The sequence below is a fragment of the Rhinatrema bivittatum genome, chromosome 7 (genome assembly GCF_901001135.1).
Source record: "Rhinatrema bivittatum chromosome 7, aRhiBiv1.1, whole genome shotgun sequence".
NCBI lineage: Eukaryota > Metazoa > Chordata > Amphibia > Gymnophiona > Rhinatrematidae > Rhinatrema > Rhinatrema bivittatum.
In genome coordinates, this window is record NC_042621.1 from 35,700,046 (window position 1) to 35,721,818 (window position 21,773).

At 42.9% G+C, this 21,773-nt stretch overlaps 1 protein-coding gene across 8 annotated transcripts in view; it reads right to left on the reverse strand.

Annotated features, from left to right (window-relative positions):
- ADAT1 (adenosine deaminase tRNA specific 1) overlaps positions 1–21,773 on the reverse strand; it is a 132,779-nt gene that overhangs the window by 80,326 nt on the left and 30,680 nt on the right. For all 8 annotated transcript variants that reach the window (XR_003857683.1, XM_029608243.1, XM_029608244.1 and 5 more), the window contains exons 4-7: positions 12,793–12,847; positions 6,325–6,455; positions 5,291–5,876; positions 4,550–4,695 (exon numbers count right to left, since the gene is read on the reverse strand). Coding sequence is in view for 7 of the 8 variants with exons in the window: in XM_029608243.1 (XP_029464103.1) it covers positions 4,550–4,695; positions 5,291–5,876; positions 6,325–6,455; positions 12,793–12,847 (918 nt within the window). In the remaining variant the exon portion in view is untranslated. The remainder of the gene's footprint in view (positions 1–4,549; positions 4,696–5,290; positions 5,877–6,324; positions 6,456–12,792; positions 12,848–21,773) is intronic.

Consider the following 21,773-nt stretch of genomic DNA (forward strand, 5'->3'; position numbering starts at 1 on the left):
GTAAGGGTGTAGTTTTTAATAGAACTCATCACTAAGGGATAAGTTACAATTATAGAATGAGTCTTGGACTCAAAACTGCTATAGAATTGACCTGGACATGATGTTGAACACATTCATTCAACAACTAACATTAATTAAAAACTATGTTACCGAACCTTATGGCACCTGTGTAAACTGATAGATTTTAATAGCATTACTTTTATGTGCCTTACTGTAAACCGTTGTGACTGTACCCACCTTAACGACGGTATAGAAAAAGATTTAAATAAATAAATAAATAATAAATCTAACAGACACAGTTTATTTCTAGTTTCCTGTCACAGTCTGGGAGGCTGGAGTTAGGGAACATCTCTGCAGAAACTTTACAGGACTGCAGGGCAGGACTGGAGCTGGTCTTCTACCTAACCAGCCCTCCCTCCCACAGAGTGAACCCTTGGGTTCCGAGGGCTGGTAGGACTTGTCTCTTGCTGAACATCATAGCTAGAGCCAGGCACAGGCTGAAAGCTGGTGTTAGGCACTCGCTGAGAGCTGAGTCCTGGTACTGGCTGGGAACTGGGTCCAGGTTCTGGTTGGGTTGGAGACAAGGCTGGAGTTGAGGGCAAGGCCAGGACTAGAGGCAAGTGTATAGCCTGGGAAAACATACAAGGGACTGGACAGGGCACGACAAGGACAGAACTGGACAGGCAACAGGGAAAAGAAAGCCCAACTGGGCACAAGACTGGGCAAGGTAACTAGTAGGCCCAGAGGCCACAAGGCAGGACAGAGAGGCCCAGGAGGCCACGGAGCAAGGCAAGGGAGCCAAGATAAGCCATGGAGCAAGGCAGGAGGCCAGAGTAGGCCTCAAAGCAAGGCAGGATAGCGAGAAACATGTGACCAGGTCAAGGAGCTAAGGTGACTCAATGAAGAGGCCCTGAGGGAATGGACAGACTGGGTTAAACAGGACTGGGGCTGAGGCATCAGATGATAAGGGAAGTGTGATCTGCGCAGCTGGGAGTGGGGCTTGCTGAGGACACCTGGTGGAGGGGAGGCTGCGCAAGAGGTGAAACTATGGTACAGGATGGCTGCATAGCAATCGAAACATCTTCCAACTTCCTAAGAGTAGACGCCTTGAGCTTGTAATTATTCCAAATTGGAAATAAGACTGAGCAGTTATAATCTGGATTTATCTTTTCCCTTAATCTTTCGTGTAGCTAAGGAAATTAATTTCCCTCATATGAACACTTTTGAGGCAATCTCACAAGACTATCAGAGAAGTGTCTGTATTATCATTAAAGCATAAATATCCCAGAATGTCATTCTACAGCCATTTACATATGTCTTTATCATTTAATAAACTGTCGTCATTTATTCTCCAAAAACTCCCCCCATCTCCTTGTGTGTGAAAGAATAACGAAATCATATAGGGGCATGACTGGAACAGTTAATCACACCAATATCAACTGGTTGTGCACTGTGAATCATGGGCTTGTCTACTTAAAAAAAACAAAAACAAAACCAATGCAGGAAAAGGAATTATGGGGCTTCAATAAAAAGTGTAGTTATGACTAGAGTGGTGAAGAGTCCTCCAAACGGCTGTTGAACCCAATCTATAAACAATTGTTTAAGTTTACTTCTAAGCATCCTTGCTACATTGGCCCCTGATGAATTATTCAAAGGAGGACATCTAGTGATATTTAAAAAGCATTCACAACCAAAACATGCACTGGTTTAAAGACCATCTCGCCTTTCGTAACCCTGTCAGACCCACTAGAAAGCAACACCTTGCAACGTTACATACCCTATTACCCAAACTCACAAAGCTTTGCTCCTCCAAAGACCGGGCATTTTCCTTAGCTGGGCCCACCCTATGGAACAAACTACCATCCTCACCTCCGCCAAGAATCATGCCCGAAAAAATTCAAGCAGAGCCTTATGACTTGGCTCTTCAAGCAGGCTTACACCTAATTGCACACCTTCACCACTCTTATCTCTACCGTCTCCCCTCCCAGTTGCCCCTTATGACCCTTTGTTCTTTATAACCCTGCAACATAATCTCTGCTGTAACATAATATCCTTTGTAACTAAATAGAAGTATGATATATCATTATAACCTTTTATATTTCATGGTAACTTAATTTGTAAATAATTCCTCCTTGTAAAAAATGTGATTTTAAATGTATGCGCCTGTAACTTCCATTTACTTGATCTTTACCACTATTCCCTCCCTTCCAAGTTCACGCCCCCCGTGCACCCCCCTTTTCAAATTTCATATCCCACCCCCCCTTACCCCCTCTACTATATTCAGCAGTTCTATGCTCATTGTAAAGCCTGTTGCTACTTTTTGTTTCTTGTTAACTGATGAGATGTTCCCAACGACCATCGGTATATAAAATCTGTTAAATAAAATAAAATAAATAAAATAGTGATCCTCTCCCTGGCTATTGCCTTTTGCAATCCATTATTAATTTATTTTTCCCCGGTACTCATTTTGCAGTATTACTGTGTGTTTTAATTTGTTTGGGGGTTTTTTTTTAATGTGATTTATGTAACCTGCCCCGAACAATGGAGGGCTCAGGATATAAATATTTTTAAATAAATAAATATTAAGATCTCTCTTTCCAGACATTCGCCAAGTACATCACTCACTGCATCATAAAATAATCCGCAGCTAGAACCGGGAGCTCATAGATTAACAATTGTGAAAGCTGCTGAATCAATCCTCAGCTGCAACACCATAAACCGTCCATCTATGAATCTCTTGACTGAATGGACCTTAAGAATCAAAATGAAACCCCCACCCCACAGTATTTATTGTAGAATAAGAGAAGAAAACAAGCGGGAACATCTTAAGATTTTAATATCTTCTCATCCCTAATTCTTAAGTGTGCTCTTGTACAGGAGAAGAATTGTGGCATTTAAGTTAGCAGCTTCTCTGAACATCTGCCTCTTGAAAGGCAAATTTAATCCTTTAACATTAAGGGACATTGCAGGTGCAGCAGAGAGAAGGAATTAGCATCGAACATCCTAATCTGAAAAACTGACATGACATAAATATCAATGATTGGAACCCCACCTCACCAAAACTCAGAATAGTAATACAACAGCCAGGAAAAACCCAGCCACCAGCACACAAAAATCCTCCCTCCCTGCCCCCCCCCCCACCTAACCAAAACCGCGACCACCAATGCAGATCACCACCTGCAAGAAGAATGGCGTCACCATATTGAATCCCGCCCAAAATCATAACCGTATAAAATCACTGGATCCCCAAGACCAAATGTAAAAACAAAAAATATGTGGGACAGGAGAATACATCAGTCTCAGCAGACCAAACTGTAGGAACATGAATACATTCAAAGATTCCAAAGTAATGCTCGTAGAGGCGAAGCCCTCTAGTAGAGATGGCACCAACTCATTTATCTAGGGCTCTGGAAGAGGTAGAACCACCAGAATTCCTCCAAAGCCACCCACTACTGCCTTTCATCACTCTCGGCCATTTAGGGTAATCCCTTCTCACAGGATGCGGCGTTGACTCCGTGGCAGGCGAACAGCTATGTCAGAAGCCTGTAGTATTTTTGCTGCCTCATCAACAGTTTACATTTTTTTTTTAAGTCACTACACTGGTGCTGCATATTAGGGCAAAAGGGAATAGCCACCAATACCTAACGCTTTCCTTACACAGAATAGTGGTTATATTTCTTAATTCTTTCCGCTTATGGACAGTCATGAGGGACAAATCATTGCATAGCTCCACAGTATGACCATGCAAATTCATAGTTCCCATCTTCCTGGCCTGCCTTAAATTCATCTCCGATAGGAAGATTGTGAAAACAGGAAACAATGTCCTGCAGATTATTTCTCCAAGAGCCGGCCAAGGATTGATTGATGTGTCCTATCAATCACGATTTCTTGCTCAGTTTTGAGGCTTGATCCAGCAGCCAAAATCGATTTGCCACTAAAGAGCAGGTTACACCACCTCGACCTGTTCAAGGTCTTCCAATTTGTCACACAGCCCTGCATTAGCTTTCTCCAGCTCCTCCATGGATTTCTGCAACCTGCACCACTGCCCAGGCTTGCTCCTCAATTATGTTTGCCACCTCCTCAACCCGCTTCCCGACATCCAGGAGCTCAGACGCAGTTTGAAGCACATCTTTTTTACGCTAAGCATATCCGTTTTTAATTCACAAAACAGGATTGGAATTCGGCACGCGGAGATATCTCAGCCTTACCAACCACAAAAGCTTGATCATCTTTGCCTCCTCCCAGTTCCTATGACACAGGCTCTCCGGACTCCACCATATCGTCAAGTGACGTCCTGCAGTGCACCATTCCCAAGATATGAAAACTGTTTTCACAGATTTCCTTTTAGTTGCCATATTGCCTCAGCGAGCAGGCAGTTATTTTTAATAGTTGAGAAACCTGTACACCATGGGACTCCAGGATCTAACAAGCTAAGCGGGAAGCAATTCAGCCAAGCCGCCATTCAGCACGTCCTTCCAGGATTACTCTCATTAAGATAACATGTTTCAGACATACTCTGGCACCAAAAGCATTTCTATATAAAACTCACCTGCACCACAGGGAACAAGTTTCCCTTTCCCACTACCATCTGAGGTAGTGACAGCAAAGCGACCATGGATAAACTGCATATTCGATTGTAGAATTTTCACCTCCTGAACCTCAAAACCATCAGGAAGGGACCCAATATCTCGGCATCTGGATGTGGAGGAAAGAAAACGCATCAGGGTTTACCATTTTGCCTCACCCCTAATAAAAAGAAAGAAAATTTAGAGTCAAAAGGAAGGAGATACACAGACAGTGGCATATAGCAACCGGAGCCGGACCGCTGAAAGGTGCCAAGCCAGTAGGCACCGCGCGTTGCGCGCCGAAGAGGACACAACAAAGGGGCACTCCCCTTTGTGCACCCCTTCGTGCAACCCTTAGTGTTAACCATTCCCTTGTTTTTATCTCCCTTGTTAACAATTTCCATGTTTATTATTATTTAATGTATTGACAAAGGAAAAGCTTGATTTCCTGCATTTTTGTTGGAATGTAAACAGATGTGATATGTAAAATCGAACACCGGTATATAAAAATAAATAAATAAATATGGATATAGAATGCAATAAGTAAACAACATTGACATGGATTTGTAGGTAAGGATTATCTGCTTGAATGTCCTGGCCAGTTAGCAATGTTTGTCATGGACCTTACTATAAACCAATGATACTGATGCTTACATTCTTTCCAAAATTTAATTCTGTTACTGCTCTTCTTAGAAATCCCCCATGGCCCAAAGTGTTTATTTTACCTGTCAATAAGTGCTCGCTTCATGGATTCTTGACTATAAGGGCACTTTCCAACTACAACTGCTGACAGATACACTGGAGCCTGCAGGAAATGCATAAGTAGTGCCCCTTGAGACCCCAGCACGTTCCAGCGGGCCATTTTATCACTGCAGGACATGGAGAGAGTGCGATCACCTCGCCCCGGTTTTACCCGCAACAATCCCACAGAATGATAGCCAACGCCGGGGCTGGCTGCATCCTGACCCTCTCCTGGCACACACTTTGCTCCAGTCCTGCAGATATCCACCACTTTTGGAAGTGTAGGATCAATTCTCTGGCCAGTTATTACTGCCGTTGTAGGTAGGTCCTCAACAGAATTTCCAGAAGCTGCCATTTGCATGCCAGAATAATCCATTTGCACTTGTTCAGCATATTTCACTCGTTTGGTGGGAGAGGAGTCTGCAACGTTTTCCATCTTTCTTTTGTTATTTTCTGCAAGCACCTGGTTAGCAACCTCACTGCCTTGCATGCAGAACTGAGGGGCACGCATAACAGGCAGGTGCAGATGTCCTTCATGTTCTGTGACTGGAATAATAGAAGCATCGCCACCTTACAAAGAGAAAAATCCAGAAGCATCAATCCACACATGATGGTAAAAATCATAATTCAATACATATTCAACCTGTTTGGAAAGTACTGTCAACGGATGCAATTATTATTCAAATATTGTGTCATGTACATATGGTTTCCAATATAATTTAATGCAGAATAAGTGATTTATTATAACCTTAAAGATATCAGACAATCCTAGGCCTTTGTCTTGGCACCTGTGGGGCTCATATGCTATATACATCCATCTCGGGGCAACAAGAACAATCCTGTAATTTCAAAGTCTGAGTACATTAATAATCTGGGGGAAAGCAACTACTCCAAGCAGAACCTTTTTCTCATATGAGATGGTAACACCAAAAGAGTGTCCCCCGCTAGCTGTGACACACTCTTGGATGGGATGAGTCCCGTCTCCCGAGGGCATATGTAAGAGAAGAAAAATACTCACAAGGGGTGTGGCTGGTGAAAAACACAAAGGAAATATCTGATTTCAGTTTCCATTTCCCAGTTTCTGTGGCAGGTCTGAAAATACTGCCCTGTCTGTGAGAGGCTGCCAGTGAAATCTGATGAAGCAGATACCTATCAAATGAAAGAGGGACGTACAGAAAGCTTTGATTTAACTTGTAAGAAGGGCAAAGCTAGAAACATTGGCGCATATACACCAAAACTCAGGTTGAATATTTTAAACTTACATGCTAAAATGCCACTTAAATGGCCTCTACACTAAATTTTGGGATGTACACATTACAAAATTTACTCAATAGTGTATAAACAGTAGAGTAAGCAGTTTATCCCCCAAAGCACAGCTAGATGCTTCTCAAAATCCCCCATGCTAATCAGCCCTTTCACATTGGGTCAGTCAGCATAGAGATTCCATCCCTCCAACGCCATCGATAATGCCTGCTCTCCAGAAGGCCAAACCCCCACATCAAGACCCCCATCTCATGATTTCAATAAAGCATGGAACAAGTATAGGGAACCTCTGAGGGAGTAGTAAGGATTGTAGAGATGGGCAGACTAAGCCTTATGGTCTTTTTCTGCCATCGTATTTTTTATAAAACACTCCTGAACCCATGCTTCCACTCCTCAAACCAGATCAAACACCACTCCACCACCCCTGCGGATAAAGAAAAAAAAAAGCAAATCCCGCCACACATAAAAGAACGCCACCCCTGGAAGCCCTAATCTCATCTCTGGAATGCCTTCTTACCATTTTGGAAGGTCCCCAGTCCTGATCTTCTCCAGCAGAAGGGACATGAGAGCCCTCCTGCGGGCTCCACAGTAGTGGCCGAATGATGATGCTAGGCAGTATTTCATTGCTGTCATAGTGGTGACATGCTGACTAGCAGGTCACTCAGCAACTACAACCCAATACTAGGAATATTAAAAACATGTCAAGTAATAAAACCCACAAGCAGCCAAGCATCCGCTCACAAATATAAGGAGAACAATCCACAAGCAGCCAAGGATTGTTCTCCTTATATTTGTGAGCATTTAAATGGCTACCAGTACGGATGATCAGACCTTCAGTTATTCTGATGAAGCTTTTCAAGCTGTTCTAGTCGATGCTCCATTCTTCACAGACCCAGGGACTGAGGAATTACCTATTGTATCTTGGTCAGATATCATCAACTCACAGAAACATCTCACCCGAGCAGAATTACACGCTTCAACTCTGATCGAGTATTGTCGAGTAAGAAGAATACCCCGGGGACTGAGGGTGCAGAAGGAACCAAGACTACATATGGACAATCCGGCATTCATTACTCGCTGGAATCAGATTCTCAATAAGTGCTCTTTCGATCTCATGTTACTAATTATTGAGACCACTAAAGAGCTTATTACACCACTTAAAAACGAAGTCGATTCTAATTTAGAGGCAATCCGGTCGAGCGCTGAATCTTTAGAAGCATGGGAACAACAACGCGCTGAATTTGATGAAAATCTCGAAAAATTTAAGAAAGATCTTAAAATCTTGAAATATAAGAAATTTCAGCGCGACGACACGGATTACAAAAAAGGTTACGTCTACCAATGGATGAACCCCAACAAACCCCCAAAAAAGTTGGTTACTTTTGCACAATCATCAGACGACTCTTCAGGCGAAGAATCAGCGCCCGTTCCACCACAAACTGCTCAACTCCCTGTTGTTCCCTCTGGTTCATACTCTTCTATTGCCTCTGCTTTTTTAGACTCAGGACAGGCTCCACGCAACACCCGGGGCTCGAGATCGCGAGGTCGCCCACCGACGCACACATGATCCACCCTAACCACACGGCAACAACAGGACCCTTGGCAATAAACTCTGATATTGTGTTCAATCTCTTTTCCAGGACGCTGACACAAGATGAGTTAAAACTTTTAGCCAGAGGGCTTTCTTTTGTTCCTACTGTTAAAGTTGATATCTTTGATGTACAAGTCCACCTGTACCGTTTTTTCAGATCTTTGAAATTGAAACTTTTCTTTTCAGATTTTCAACCCCCACACGATGGTTCTTTGGTTACTACAAAATCCAGATGGGTCCCCCCTGGTCCAGTAGACCCTATATGCTGGTAGCTTTTGAGAAATTGGTTCAAAATGATATTAAGTCACTTATGCAGGGCAGTCATCAGTACATTCATTACAATTTATCGAAGCATGAGAAATCCCTTCTGTCTTCACTATCTGAAGATTCCTCTATTATCATCAAACCGGCGGACAAGGGAGGGGGTGTTGTGGTAATGGATAGATCTGATTATAAAGTAGAGGTACTTCGTCAGCTGCATGATACATCTTTCTATCTTCCTCTTCCTCTGACCAGACAGAATCTTTACAGTTAGAAATTGCTTCGATTGTGCAGGATGCTGTGTCTCATCGTTACATTACTATACTAATCGAGAAGCTAGTTTTCTTACTATACAATGCCCGGTTGTACCGGTGTTTTATGTGCTTCCTAAAATCCACAAAACTCTTGTGAATCCACCAGGGCGCCCCGATTGTGTCAGGGATAGGTTCGGTTTTAGAACCCCTTTCACAATTTGTGGACATTTTTCTGAAACCCTTCGTACCGGCCATTAAATCTTATGTCCGTGACTCGTCCCATCTTATAACTTTATTGAACGATGCAAATTTTCCCTCTACACCTTTCCTTCTAATCACATTGGATATTGTATCTTTATATTCTAATATTCCACAGGTTGAAGCGCTTACAGTGGTCAAAAATGCTTTAGACTCCCGTACTGAGCCAATCAGGGTTCCTACATCTTTTTTAATGCAGCTAACCACTCTAGCACTGACAAAGAATTATTTTCGTTTGGAAACCACGTTCTACCAACAAATAAAGGGGACTGCGATGGGAGCCACTATGGCTCCAAGCTTAGCGTGTTTATACGTTGCTCAATTTGAGGAGACATATTTATCCGTCCAGTTGGTGGGGCTTTGTACACTCATGGTATCATTACATAGACGATATTCTGTTAATTTGGTTGGGAACAGAAATTCAATTTTATTTATTTTTTGATTCGTTGAATCATTGTAACCCCCATTTGCAATTTAGTTTTTGTTTACATTACTCATATATAGCCTTTCTGGATCTGTTAATCTCTAATGCTGGCAACTGTTTCTCTACTACCCTTTACCATAAAGAGACTGATCGCAATACTATTTTGAAATTTGACAGCTGCCACCCTAAAAACCTTAAGAAGAATATCCCTACGGGACAATTCTTGAGACTGCGTAGGTTACGCTCATCTACGGCCGACTATGTGGAGAAAGCTAAGGAGATGCTCTCTCGGTTCAGACTGAGAGGGTACCCATATAAAGTTTTGAAGTCAGCGTTTAAGAGGGCCCTATACGTATATAGGGACTGGTTATTTCTTCCATCACGGAGAGATGATGATAAATCCTTAAACTGTATTTTGCCTTTTTCACCTTCCAGTCACGCAATTTCTAACATCCTTCGGAAACACTGGTCCGCCCTAGCCCTTTCAGATATGTTCCAAGGTCCTTTGAGATTCACGTACCGTAGAGGGCGAAACCTCCGGGATATTCTGACAAACTCAGACTTCTCCTCGAACTGATTAGATAGAACACAGGTGGGGACTCATAAACCGTGTGGAAACTGTTCAGTGTGTAAACATACATCTGTACTTTCCCAATTCACTGAGCCTAACACTGGTAAATGTTATGTCTTACGTCATGATTCTGACTGCGGTTCTGAAGGAGTTGTTTACATTATACGTTGCCCCTGTGATAAACTATATGTGGGTAAAACCAAGAGACAGATACGCACTCTGATTATAGAACACAGGTCCAATATTAAACACTCTCGGAACCTGGCGCCTTTGGTTGATCATTGGGCTTTGCAGACCCATACTGCATCCGACCTGTTTTTCTTTGTTTTAGAGCTTGTTCCCCCCTCCTTGCAAGGTGGCGATTTTGACACTTTACTTACACGTTGTGAACAAAGATGGATACACCGTTTAGATTCTGTTATCCCGAAGGGCCTCAACAAAGATATTGAATGGTTCCACTTCACATGACTCTGATAGGTTGCAGGTGTTTTGCTCCTTCACTTGTGATTGGCCGTACGTTCCTCCGTCCTGATTGGTCTGTGAAACCTGTTTTGCGCGATTTTTGACAGCTTTTAAGTTTGTTTCAGTTCAAGCTCAAGCGCGCTCCCTGCCCTGAATCTGTGAACTCCGATTAAGGTAAAAATGATTATGCGTGCTTTATGTATATTTACTTGTACTTATTCTGTACTGGTACCATTCTTCTAATACAGTCCTTTGTAATTGTTTTTAGAAACCCTTTAATAAATTATTCCTGGGCATCCCTCCCGACGCAGCCTTTGGCGAAACACGGGGGGGACCCCTTGCTTGTGAAAGATAATGTTGATTATATACAGTGGAGTTGCCGCCTTTTGAATAAAGAATTTTTGGACATATAAACCCATTTGAATCCTGGGACTGTATCACTTTTATCCAGCATTTGTTGTGACTTTTAAAGTAATAAAACCCAGCAGAACAACAAAAATAAATGAAAATATATAACAATATTAGAAAACATTTGCTGAACTTTCTCAAATAATATATTTTTCTAGCTACCTTCTTATCCTTGTTCGATTCCTTTCCTTCTCCCACCAAAAATGGATAAACCCATAGGAAACAATTTTTTAACCTTCTTCCTAAATTTCATGTAATCTGCTCCCATCTCCATGATGGTGTTACGCCTGGCAGCTCACAGGACTGCCCCGCGAGCCAACAAACCCCAATGACAGACTCTCCCAGAGGCATCCTGCTGCAGTGGCACGCCACCATCGGTGAATGCTGCCAACAGCCGCCTTCCCTAAGGCATGCGCACATGTATGTGCATAATTTAGGCCCCATGGCAAGAAACTCTGAGTGGCATCTCCCGATGACATCAGCCCGACCAAGCTCTTTAAAGCAAGGGCCCTGGAGCATTACTTCGCCTCAGCAACGGGTCTCCTGCCTTGCAATACATATTGCTTGCATGTCCGACTCCTGTTCTCCTCAACTCTAGCCTTGCCTCATCCAGCCTTTCCTTGTCCTGTCCGTCTCATCCAGTGTCTTCTCTATATCCTCGTCCATCCTTGGCCTGACTCTCTGGATCTTGACCTGACCACTCTTGCTAGCCACCTGCCCCAACCTTGGCCTGTCTCTGACTCTGTTAGTCTAATGCCTGCCTGATCCCGATGTGCTTCTGAACTCTATAGTTCTCTTCACTGCCCTAGGGACCCACCCAAGTGCTGCTGGCTTAACCTGCGGAGGAGGCAGCTGGTAAAGGTGAAGCTCCAGACTGTCCCACTACACAGGGTGTGTTCGCCAGCTGCCAGCATAGGCCTCGTGGGTTCACCCGAGAACCTGCAAAAACCACACTGAAGGCTCACACGACTGCTACGTTTCACAGATGGAGAGGATTTAGAGGAATGAAATCCTCCATCTAACCAATCCTTTCACCTTGGGTTGGTTAGCATGAGGGATTTTGAGAAGCAAAGTATGTAGTCCAAGGCAAGTGTAAAATCTATCGGAAAGAGGAGAATATATCATGGTGTTTAGCATGTACCTCCTAAAAACTCAATTGCATCGGATGTGCCTTCATATACTTGTTTGGCATGCAAGCTAAGTCATTAATACATGCTATTTTTAGTGCTTGCTAAACAGCCTTAACAAGCAAACTAAGCTTTAGTGCACAGGTCCCATTATGCCATATGAGAAATCTGCTTTCTCTCTGGTTAAGGCAGCCAGTGTAGCTGGGTTTAAATAAAGGTTTGGATAATTTCCTGGAGGAAAAGTCCATAAACTGCTATTAATCAATAGGGAATAGCCACTGCTTGCTGCCAGCATTAGTAGCATGAGATCTATTTAATGTTTGGGTACTTGCCAGGTTCTTGTGACCTGGATTGCCTCTGTTAGAAACAGGATACTGGGCTTGATGGACCCTTGGTCTGACACAGTATGGCATAATTTATGTTCTTATATTTCAGGGTGGCCCATGGAAAACATAGCCTGCCTGCGTGGCACTTGTATTGGAGGCGGGCTACTTTTCCATGGGCTACCCTGTATATACATACAATGATAGAACCAGATCTTGCTTTCTGAATATGGTTCCTGTTTAGCAAGCTAGCAGGTGCTGAAATTGCTGCAAATGAAACATCCAGCCACAGAACCCCAACACCACTTAAAAACAGAATTTAAGGTCCAAAATGACCCTATCAAGGACAGCTGCTGCAATGGCAGGGTTAAAGATGGCAGAGGGTTGGGACTAATTGAGGGAAAAATCTGAGCAGACCCGTCATGAATGGCAGTGAACAGGGTTGGGACAAGTTCCAACTGGGCTGTTTTGACTATTTTTCATCCATAAAAATAATCATGAGAAAAAGCATTAGCAGTGAATTCAAATCTAAGAAAATTCTCACCTCTGAAAACTTCTCTTAGCTACCACTTCAGCATGGCTATCATTGAGGGCATCCCCTGCATTCACAAAAAAGTAGATGTCACTGGAATTAAAACATTAACGATTTTCCTACCTGTGCTCAGTTTAGCTAACTCTGCTTGGATGATGAACATACTACTTTTCTACTTCATTTTATAATCTATGTACAAGCAATGTACAGGGTGTTTATAAAAAGACTCTAGATCTAATTGCTTACATTTACTTGTAGCATTTTTTCTTGTGTCAGTACAAGAGGCATGAGATTTTGTCTGAATTGTTCTGATCCCAAGAAATAGCTTCATTAAGTTGTAGAGCAAAAAAAGAACAATAGCGTGCACAACAAAGCACTATCTGCCTCTAGTGATTAACCTAGTAGTGTTATTCAGAGTTTTGAGTGTGAGTTTTGAGTCAAATTTGTGTGTAGTGAATCTCCAAGTAGATCAGTAATAAATAGACTAGCGAAAAAATTTGGAAAGAGTTGTTACCAACAAGAAGGAAAAATTTGGTTTCTTAACTGATAATTGTCTTTCCTTGAGTCCTACAAAACCAATCCAGAACGCATGGGTTTCCCTCTGCCAGCAGATGGCGACAGAGAACATAAGAACATAAGAAAACCACTGATTGGCTGATGACAACCACTGATTGGCTGATGACACCCTACATAGGGTACTGTGACACCTGCAGCACACCAGTAAAATTGAATCAAAGCAAAACATTTGAAATAGGGGGAGGCAAGATGGTGGCGTCTGCCGGGTTGTGGACTAGCACTCTCCCTCATTGTATTGTTTCCTCAAAGATGCCTTCAAAAAGAAAGGGGAAGGTTAGAGTCCCGTCCCCCCCCCGACACTGCATTCCCGACTGGACAGCACTTAATTATCTCCTACACACCCAGGACGGCACCGATAGAGGGGGAACATAGCCCCGCTGTGGTTCCTGGTGAGGGAGCGTCGGAACTGCCTGGAGACGTTACCCCGAGTACCCCGCATCTTCACATACCGCTGGTTCCGGTGAATGCCGGCCTCTCACTCTTGACCAATGCGCAGAACGATGGCGTTGTTGCTGTGACCTCGGGTGGTGAGGGCCAGAGTGGACTACCGCTGTCACCCTTGCTTCCTCAATCGTTGGAGGTTTCCGGTTCTCTGGATTCTGTACCTTTTGCAACAACTTCAATGCTGACAGAGAGGTTGGGAGCTAGTGGGGGAGCCGTGGCTGATCCGGCGAAAGCCATAGCAGAGGTGGACCTCTCCTCTCCAGGATTGGGGGGTGAGTTGTTTCTTCTTCCACCGAAGCCAGCAGTGGTGTCGCTGAAAGCATTATGGGACCTAGTGGCTGGATTTGGTTGTTCCTTAAGGGATCAGCATACAAAAATGGAAAATTTAACCACCAAGTTGGAATCTTTGGAAGTTAAAGTTGATGGACAAATCAATATGGTTAAAACCCAATTAGAGTCTATGGAGTCTCCTGTTTCCAAGATTCAAACCTGTAACATGAAAGTGATTAAAGATCTTACTAATACCTCTCGTAGGTTAGAATATCTGGAGAACTATACAAGGCATTTGAATTTATGTTTTTTGAATTTTCCTAAAGTGATGGGAGAAGACCCTTATGTTACGTTGAAAAAATATTTCCTGGATATCTTAAAATTCGAAGATGGTAAAAACCCCTTGTATTAAACAAGATGTTTTTCTTGCCTGTTTCTGCAAAAGAGAGGGTCCTCCGAAATCATCCTGAGGTGTTAGAAAATTTAACCCAATTTTTGAAAGATTCTAAGGATGAGATATTAGATCATGCTACCTTCTTAGTTCCATTTATTTCTGAAAAGGAACTAAGTGAAGTAATGAGAAGATACTTCAAGAATATTACTGCTTGTTTCTATGGTCAAGAAGTTCATATATATCTGGATTTCGCCCGATCTACAAAGGAAAGGAGACGTGATGTCCTTTTATTATAGCCACAGATAATTGCTTTGGGATTCTCTTTTGCTTTAAGATATCCTTGCAAATGTATTATTTGTTCCCAAACTGAATGCTTTATCCTTTTTCTCCAGGAACAACTTAAATCCCTTAGTAATCCCAGGAGCATAATTTCTTTGTCTCCTGGTATTACCTAGGTTTGAAGATCCATAAGAGAAGTGGTGCCCTAGTCACGTTAAGCCTGTTTCTTGATTGAGATTACTTTTATCTCCCTAAATACTTGCACCCCCCTTCTACCATGTAATTACCTAATTAGAAAATGTAATATCTATATTGGATTTCTTTATGGATTGTTACTTTTTTTTTTGTATCTATATGTCATGTCATTTTCTTTTACCAAAAGTAAGGATTATCCTACTTGTATTTGTTGAAAATGAATAAAAGAAACAAAACATTTGAAACATTCCACCCCTAAGAGCAGGGGAGTTAAATGTGAACCCCCGCAACAATCATGATTTCTAAACTAATATATTAAACATGCTGATAGGAAAATTACATTATACAGTAGATCAATTCGATTTGGGAGGGACCCTGGACTGGTCAGGTAAGACTCAAGGAAAGAAAATTATCAGGTAAGAAATGAAATTTTTCCTTCTTTACCGTCTCACCAGACCAATCCAGAACACATGGGATGTACCTAAGCTGCCCCTAGATGAAGGGAACTTGACAAGACACCTACCCTGATGGCAGCCATCTCCCGATCCGATCAGTAATGTTTATTATTTATTTAAACTATATATTTTTCCATTGATAATCAGGCTGAATTAGCCATGCTCTCTGGGTGACATTATCCAGTGGCACAAGGCAGAGCTTTTTCTCCTAGATTTGCAGAGCTTTGCACTCTGCACCTGCAAGGCTATTCCTGTGCATTTCCCTCTTTCTCCTCCATCTATGAGTCTCTTTCTCCTATTTTTCTTAAATTCTCACACAAGGTAAACCCCAAACGGCACTTTTCAATGCTACACTGTGAAGAAAAATGCTCGGCTTCAAGTACAGCAATTTGGCAAAATTATGTCCCTCACTGGCAAGAATAATTAACGTTACCTGTGTCTGGTGCCTGAACATGACCAATCATCATATAGGGACCATGGGAGGATGTCTCCGCAGGCCCAGAGCGGCGAAGACTGCGAGGCTGAGAGAGAACTATGGAGTTCGGTCAGGTTCCTATGCTCCATCACTGCTGCCCACTGATGAGTCATTCTACTCATTCTTCTCCAGGCCTGAAAATGCAACACAGCAGCCACAAAAAGAGAGCTTCATTGATAGGGCCCATTGAAATGTCTCGGCCCAAGGGATCAAAAAGTGCCAGGTAGGCAAGGAACCCAGTGTGCTCAAATTCATATCTACCGATGCTAGTCATGTAAGCACACAAAAAAAAAAAAAAATTCGCACTCAAACCAGGCCAGATCCGTCATATAAACTAGTGTGCCCCATATGACGCTGTAGTACACAACGTAATTGGAAAATGAAGCAAAATTGAAAGATACCTTGATGATTCATAAGCGCATCTTGCAGACGAGAGACCAACGGGAAGTACCCTGTATTGATAATGATGAGCATTGTTTGAAAACATAGGTAGTGCCAACATGACTAGTGGATTGGAATGTACATATAAGCATCTTTCAGAGCCAGGGAACAGATCCAATCATTGGACTGGAGAAAAGGTAGAATGGACTTTAAGGACATCACCTTGAACCTCTCCTTGTGGATGAATTTGTTGAGGACATGAAGGTCTAGAATTGAGTGGAAACCCCCCGCTTTTCTTCAGAATGAGGAAATATTTGGAGTAATAACTGCTGCCATGTGCAGCGCACATATCACTACTGGAGTAGTTGTGCCTCCTGTTGTAGAAGAGGAGCTTGCGCAGGATCCCAAGATGGCGCCACTAGATGTGAGGTCGGAGGAAGGTGCTTGAAATTGTTTGCAGCCATGGTGAATTTATATTTAGCACCCATTTAATCAGAGGTTATTGTTTCCCATGCCTGGCAAAAGTGAGATAACCTGCCCCCCACTGGTAAAGGTAGCTGTGGCTGGACTGCGCTCAAAAACCTTATTGCAGTTTTTGTGATGGCCCCTGCTGATTTCTTGGGCAATTTCTCTGCTGTGACTGTTGGCTCTGTTGTCTGGGAGGTTAATATGGTGGTGATCTGTAAGCTTGATATGGCCTGTAAGGGATGCCTTTGAAAGAAAGGTTTCTTATACTGAAAATAGTATCTCTTGGTGGAAATCTGCTGCTCTGTAGAGGATGCAAACGATATTATTGCCATGTTTTTCTCCTTTATTTGAGATACTGTTTCTCTAAGCTTGTCACTAAACAGGTTATTGTCCTTGCACAGTTAGTTCTCCAGCTTCTCATGGATATCTTCTCATATGGCACTGGTTCAAAGCCAGGCCATCCTATGGGCTGCAGTTGATGTTGTGGACGCATTCATAAAGATATTAATTAATTTAAAGTTGATGCTGCTGAATTCGTGAGTTCAGCATGGAGTACTGGAAGATCTTGCATCTGAACTCATACAGAGTTTTGTTATCATTGCCCAGTGGCATATTGGAATGAAGCTTGATTTTTTTAGACTTCTTCATGGCAGACTCCACCAACACCGAAGCTTGCAGAAGCTACACCATTCCATAATGGGCTGATTTTTGGATGCAGTACTTCAGATCTGTTTTCTGAGAAACTGGTATTCCTGAGAAGGGGGACTCTCATGATTTGTCCATAATTGTGACCACTACTGCATTTGACAGTAAGGCTGTGGGTTCTGTTGGCATGTCAAATATCTTTAGAATGTCCATAACTTTGAATCTAGGGTTCGGGGTCTTGCACATCTCCACCTTGTGTACTGCATCCACTTTCTCCACAAACTTTGAGTATGTTAAATCTTCTGGTGGGGAAGAGGGCTCTGGTGGATCCTCAGGGGGATCAGATGGAATCCCTGGGGAGCTATCTGGAGAGGCTGAAGGAGAGTTCTGCAGGCCTTCATTCAGGTCTGGTGAGAAATGCAGGATAGTTCCCCACTCCAGTTTGGCAAATTGTCATCCTTTTGCACGAGAGGAAGATATTTTATCCTCTGAGAGGCTGACAAATTGTTGAGACAGGAGCAACATTCAGATTCCAAGGAAGAAAAGAACGTTTTAAGAATGGCCATGATCTGGTCCATAGCATGTGAGGCAGCTCCCCCCTTATGCAGTATGATGTCCCTCATCCGGTGTAGTGAAGATCTTTCTCTCAGATGGGCATTTTTGGAGAAGTGGATTTCCTATAGACTTTCCCCGGCAGAGCTACTGCTTCCAGCAGAACGGAAGAATCTGGGGATTTATGGTGTCTTAGACACCAGTTTCTCTGGACGTGAAGTCTTTTGCCTTTTTACGAATGGCTCCTGTAAAGGGGCAGAATGCTTTAATTTTATTTATTTATTTATACATTTTTATATACCGACATTAGATCAATATCATCATGTCGGTTTACAGATAACGAAAAGGAAATAAGCGGGAGGGGTACTTATTTCTTACAGTGAAAAATATCTTTAACAATGCAACGAAATGAAACTTGAAGTTTAGCAACAAGATAAGGAAAATATGAGAATATAAAAAGAATGAGCGTTGATACGCAAAACTCTTCTAACGCAACGTAAAGGGATTGGTTAGCCTTAAAATGACACGAGGTGAAAGTGAGCGGCATGCGACCAGGGATAGGGGGTTGGACAAAATGATAACAGGGGCAGGACTAACAAGGAAGGGTAGTTGGGGGTGGTTGAGACATATGAGATATCTGAATACACTTTGAGAGGAAGTAGAAGATCCTTCTGAGAGAAGGTCTGTCATGTCCCCTTGATCTGAGGAACCTGAATCATGCAATTCCTCTAGGAGAAAAACTATTTGAAGGTCTGCCCAGATTATTTTGGATAGCCCAGAAGATCCCCTTCCCCCATTCTCTTTTTAAGCCGCCTGTGTGGTATGCCTCAGTTGCCCAGACTTTGCAACGGCTCTCGAAGTAGATTTATGTGTTGACTGTGCCAAGAGAATCTTCTGTGCTTTATGTGGCTTATTCGTTGTAGGCTGCAATGGCTGACCAGGTGATCTCTGCTTTGCCGGTGTACTTGTGACAGTTGAGTCGCATCGTCTGCATAGGGTTGTGTAAGTGGTGCACAGAGTGTCATACTGAGAGCTTTTACAAAATGCTTGACAGTAGCTGTGGCCTACTTGCACAGGAAGGGAATAAGAATTTTCCCTTACCTGGAAGATTGGTTAATTGTAGCCCAAAAACTATTCTCTGCCTCAAAAACCTAGGCTTCCTCATCAACTACGAAAAGTCCAACCTGCCCCCAACCCAAGTTCTGCAGTTCATAAGAGCGAGGATAGACACATCCCTTTGCAAAGCCTTCCTACCCAACGAAAGAGCCCAAGGGCTATGCTCACTAGCATTACAACTCCGGCAACAGAAGCATCCCACTGCTCACCAGCTTCTAGTGTTTCTTGGGCACACGGCAGCAGCGATCCACGTGGATCCACACACTCAACTGCACACGCACCATTTGCAATGGGGCTTGAAAACCCAGTGGTCTCAATACAGACAACCTATGTCCAAAAGAGTGTCCATAACCCAAGCCATGAAGGTAGATTTCACTTGGTGGCTAACTCCATCAACCTTATCTATGGGAGCTCCTTTTCAAAGTCCACCACATCAATTAATCCTGCTGGATGCCTCAATGCAGGGCTGGGAAGCCCACTTGCTCTCTCTCAAGATGCAGGGCTTGTGGTCTCAGAAAGAGAGCACCTTCAAATAAACTTATTGGAACTAAAAGCAATAAGGATGCATTACACATATTCACGCCACCCCTTTGGGAAAAACGTGTAATGATTCACACAATCAAGTGGCAATGTTTTACATAAACAAGGAAGGAAAATCCGGTTCCAGACCTCTGTGCAAGGAGGCAGTGCAGATCCTGGAGTGGACGTAAGCGCACTTCATCAACCTTCAAAGCAACTTACCTGCCAGGAGTTACAAACACAGAGGTTGACAGACTTAGCAGAAAATTTACCCCCACGAATCGTCTCTCAGAGGGAGTCGCAAGATGCATAACTCATCCCGTGGATAGCAGGACAATTTTACACATACCCTCCAATACCACTAATAGCTCAATTTAGAAGTGAATCACAGATGAATCAGACTTGATTCTCATTGGTCCGGAGCGGCCGAGACAGCTGTGGTATGCTTATCTAGTACAACTTTCCACTCATCCTCCAATCTCTTTGGGAGGCAGTGCAGATCTACCGACACAGGAAAAGGGAACTCTGGTAAACACCATGCTTTCCTCTCTGAAACTGACAGCATGGAGACTGAGCAGACTGCATTATTTATTTATTTGTTTTTCTATGCCAATGTTCATTGGACATATCACACCAGTTTACAGTGGAAACAGGGAGTTTGTTAGAGTAGATTTCTTGTTTTACAATGGAACATTGTGTCATTTAAGATTAAACATTTTTAACATTTTACATTGAACTTTATAGCATTGAACTTTGTGACCTGTTGTATTGAACTTTATAACATTATGTAGTGAAGCTTTACAGTCTTTTGTGATGAGATTTTGTGATGAGGATAGTAGAAGGTCTGTAGGGAGTCATAATGAAGCATTTTAGGGGAAAAGAATTTCATTGAAAGTTTGCATCCAATGTAGTGAGAAAGCTTAGGTTTTTGGGGTTGATCACAATATGTAAATATGCGGATTTGATGTGGGTGCTGAGGGAGGGGGTGGGGGGTGTGGGGGAGCGCTTGTGTTCGTGTGTTGGGTATGCTTTTTGGAAGAGCCAGGTTCTTTTTGAAAGATTGGGTTGTGGGGTTGAGCCCGAGTTGGGGTGGTAGGCTGTTCCATAGTGTTGGACCTGCCTCTGTTAGGGCTCGTTTCCTTGTTGAGGTCAGGTGGGCCTTTCTTGGTGATGGAGTGGGAATGAGTCCAGTGTTGGTGGATTGGAGATATCTCTGGGAAGCTTGGAAATGAAGGGCAGGGGTCAGCCAGTCGAATTTTTCAGTGTATAGTGCTTTGTGTATGAGTGTTAGAACTTTGTATTAAATTCTTTGTGGGATGGGTAGCCAGTGCAGGTTTTTGAGGATTGGTGAGATGTGTTGAGATTTTTTGGTGTTTGAGAGTGAACTTGCGGCAGCATTTTGGAGTAGATGCAGTGGTCTGAGGGTGTTGGATGGGAGGTCCAGGAGTAGGGCATTGCAATAGTCGAATTTGGAGAATAGGAGAGCTTGGAGTACTGTTCTGTAGTCTTGGGCGTAGAGAAGTGGTTTGATTCTTGAGGATTTGCGGTTTGAAGAATCCTTCCTTTATTATTGAGCTTATATGTTTCTTCATGTTGAGTTCATTGTCAACGAGTACACCAAGGTCTCTGGCTGAAGAGGTGTTATAGCACCTTTGATTACCGCAACACATTCAAGAAGTTCTGGTATCAGCGAGAAAACCATCAACGCGAAGAAACTATGCCTTTAAATGGAAAAGATACTTCCTGTAGTGCGGCTCCAGAGGTATTGACCCATTCATTTGAGCACCAGAGACTTTGTTGGAATATCTGCATGGTTTGTCCACGACAGGTTTAGCAACCTCATCATCTACTCGAGTACACCTAAGTGCAATAGCAACTTATCACAAGACAAGGGTTGGAGTTTCCATTTCAACTCACTCTCTGGTATCTGGCTTTATGAAAGGTCTTGTGCTGCTCCAACCGCCAACCTGCAAATATCTCTGGTACCTTGGGACTTAAACATAGTATTGGAGATGTTCATGTTTGCTCCATTTTAACCTCTGGAAACTTCTTCTCGAAAACATTTAACTTGGAAGGTCCTGTTTCTGATCGCAGTGGCCTCAAGATGAGTTAGTGAGCTTTAGGCATTGGAGCACTATTCGCCATATTTACAATTTCATCATGACAAGATGACAAGATGCATCTTTTTGCCGAAGATAGTTTCTAATTCTCATGTAAACCAGGC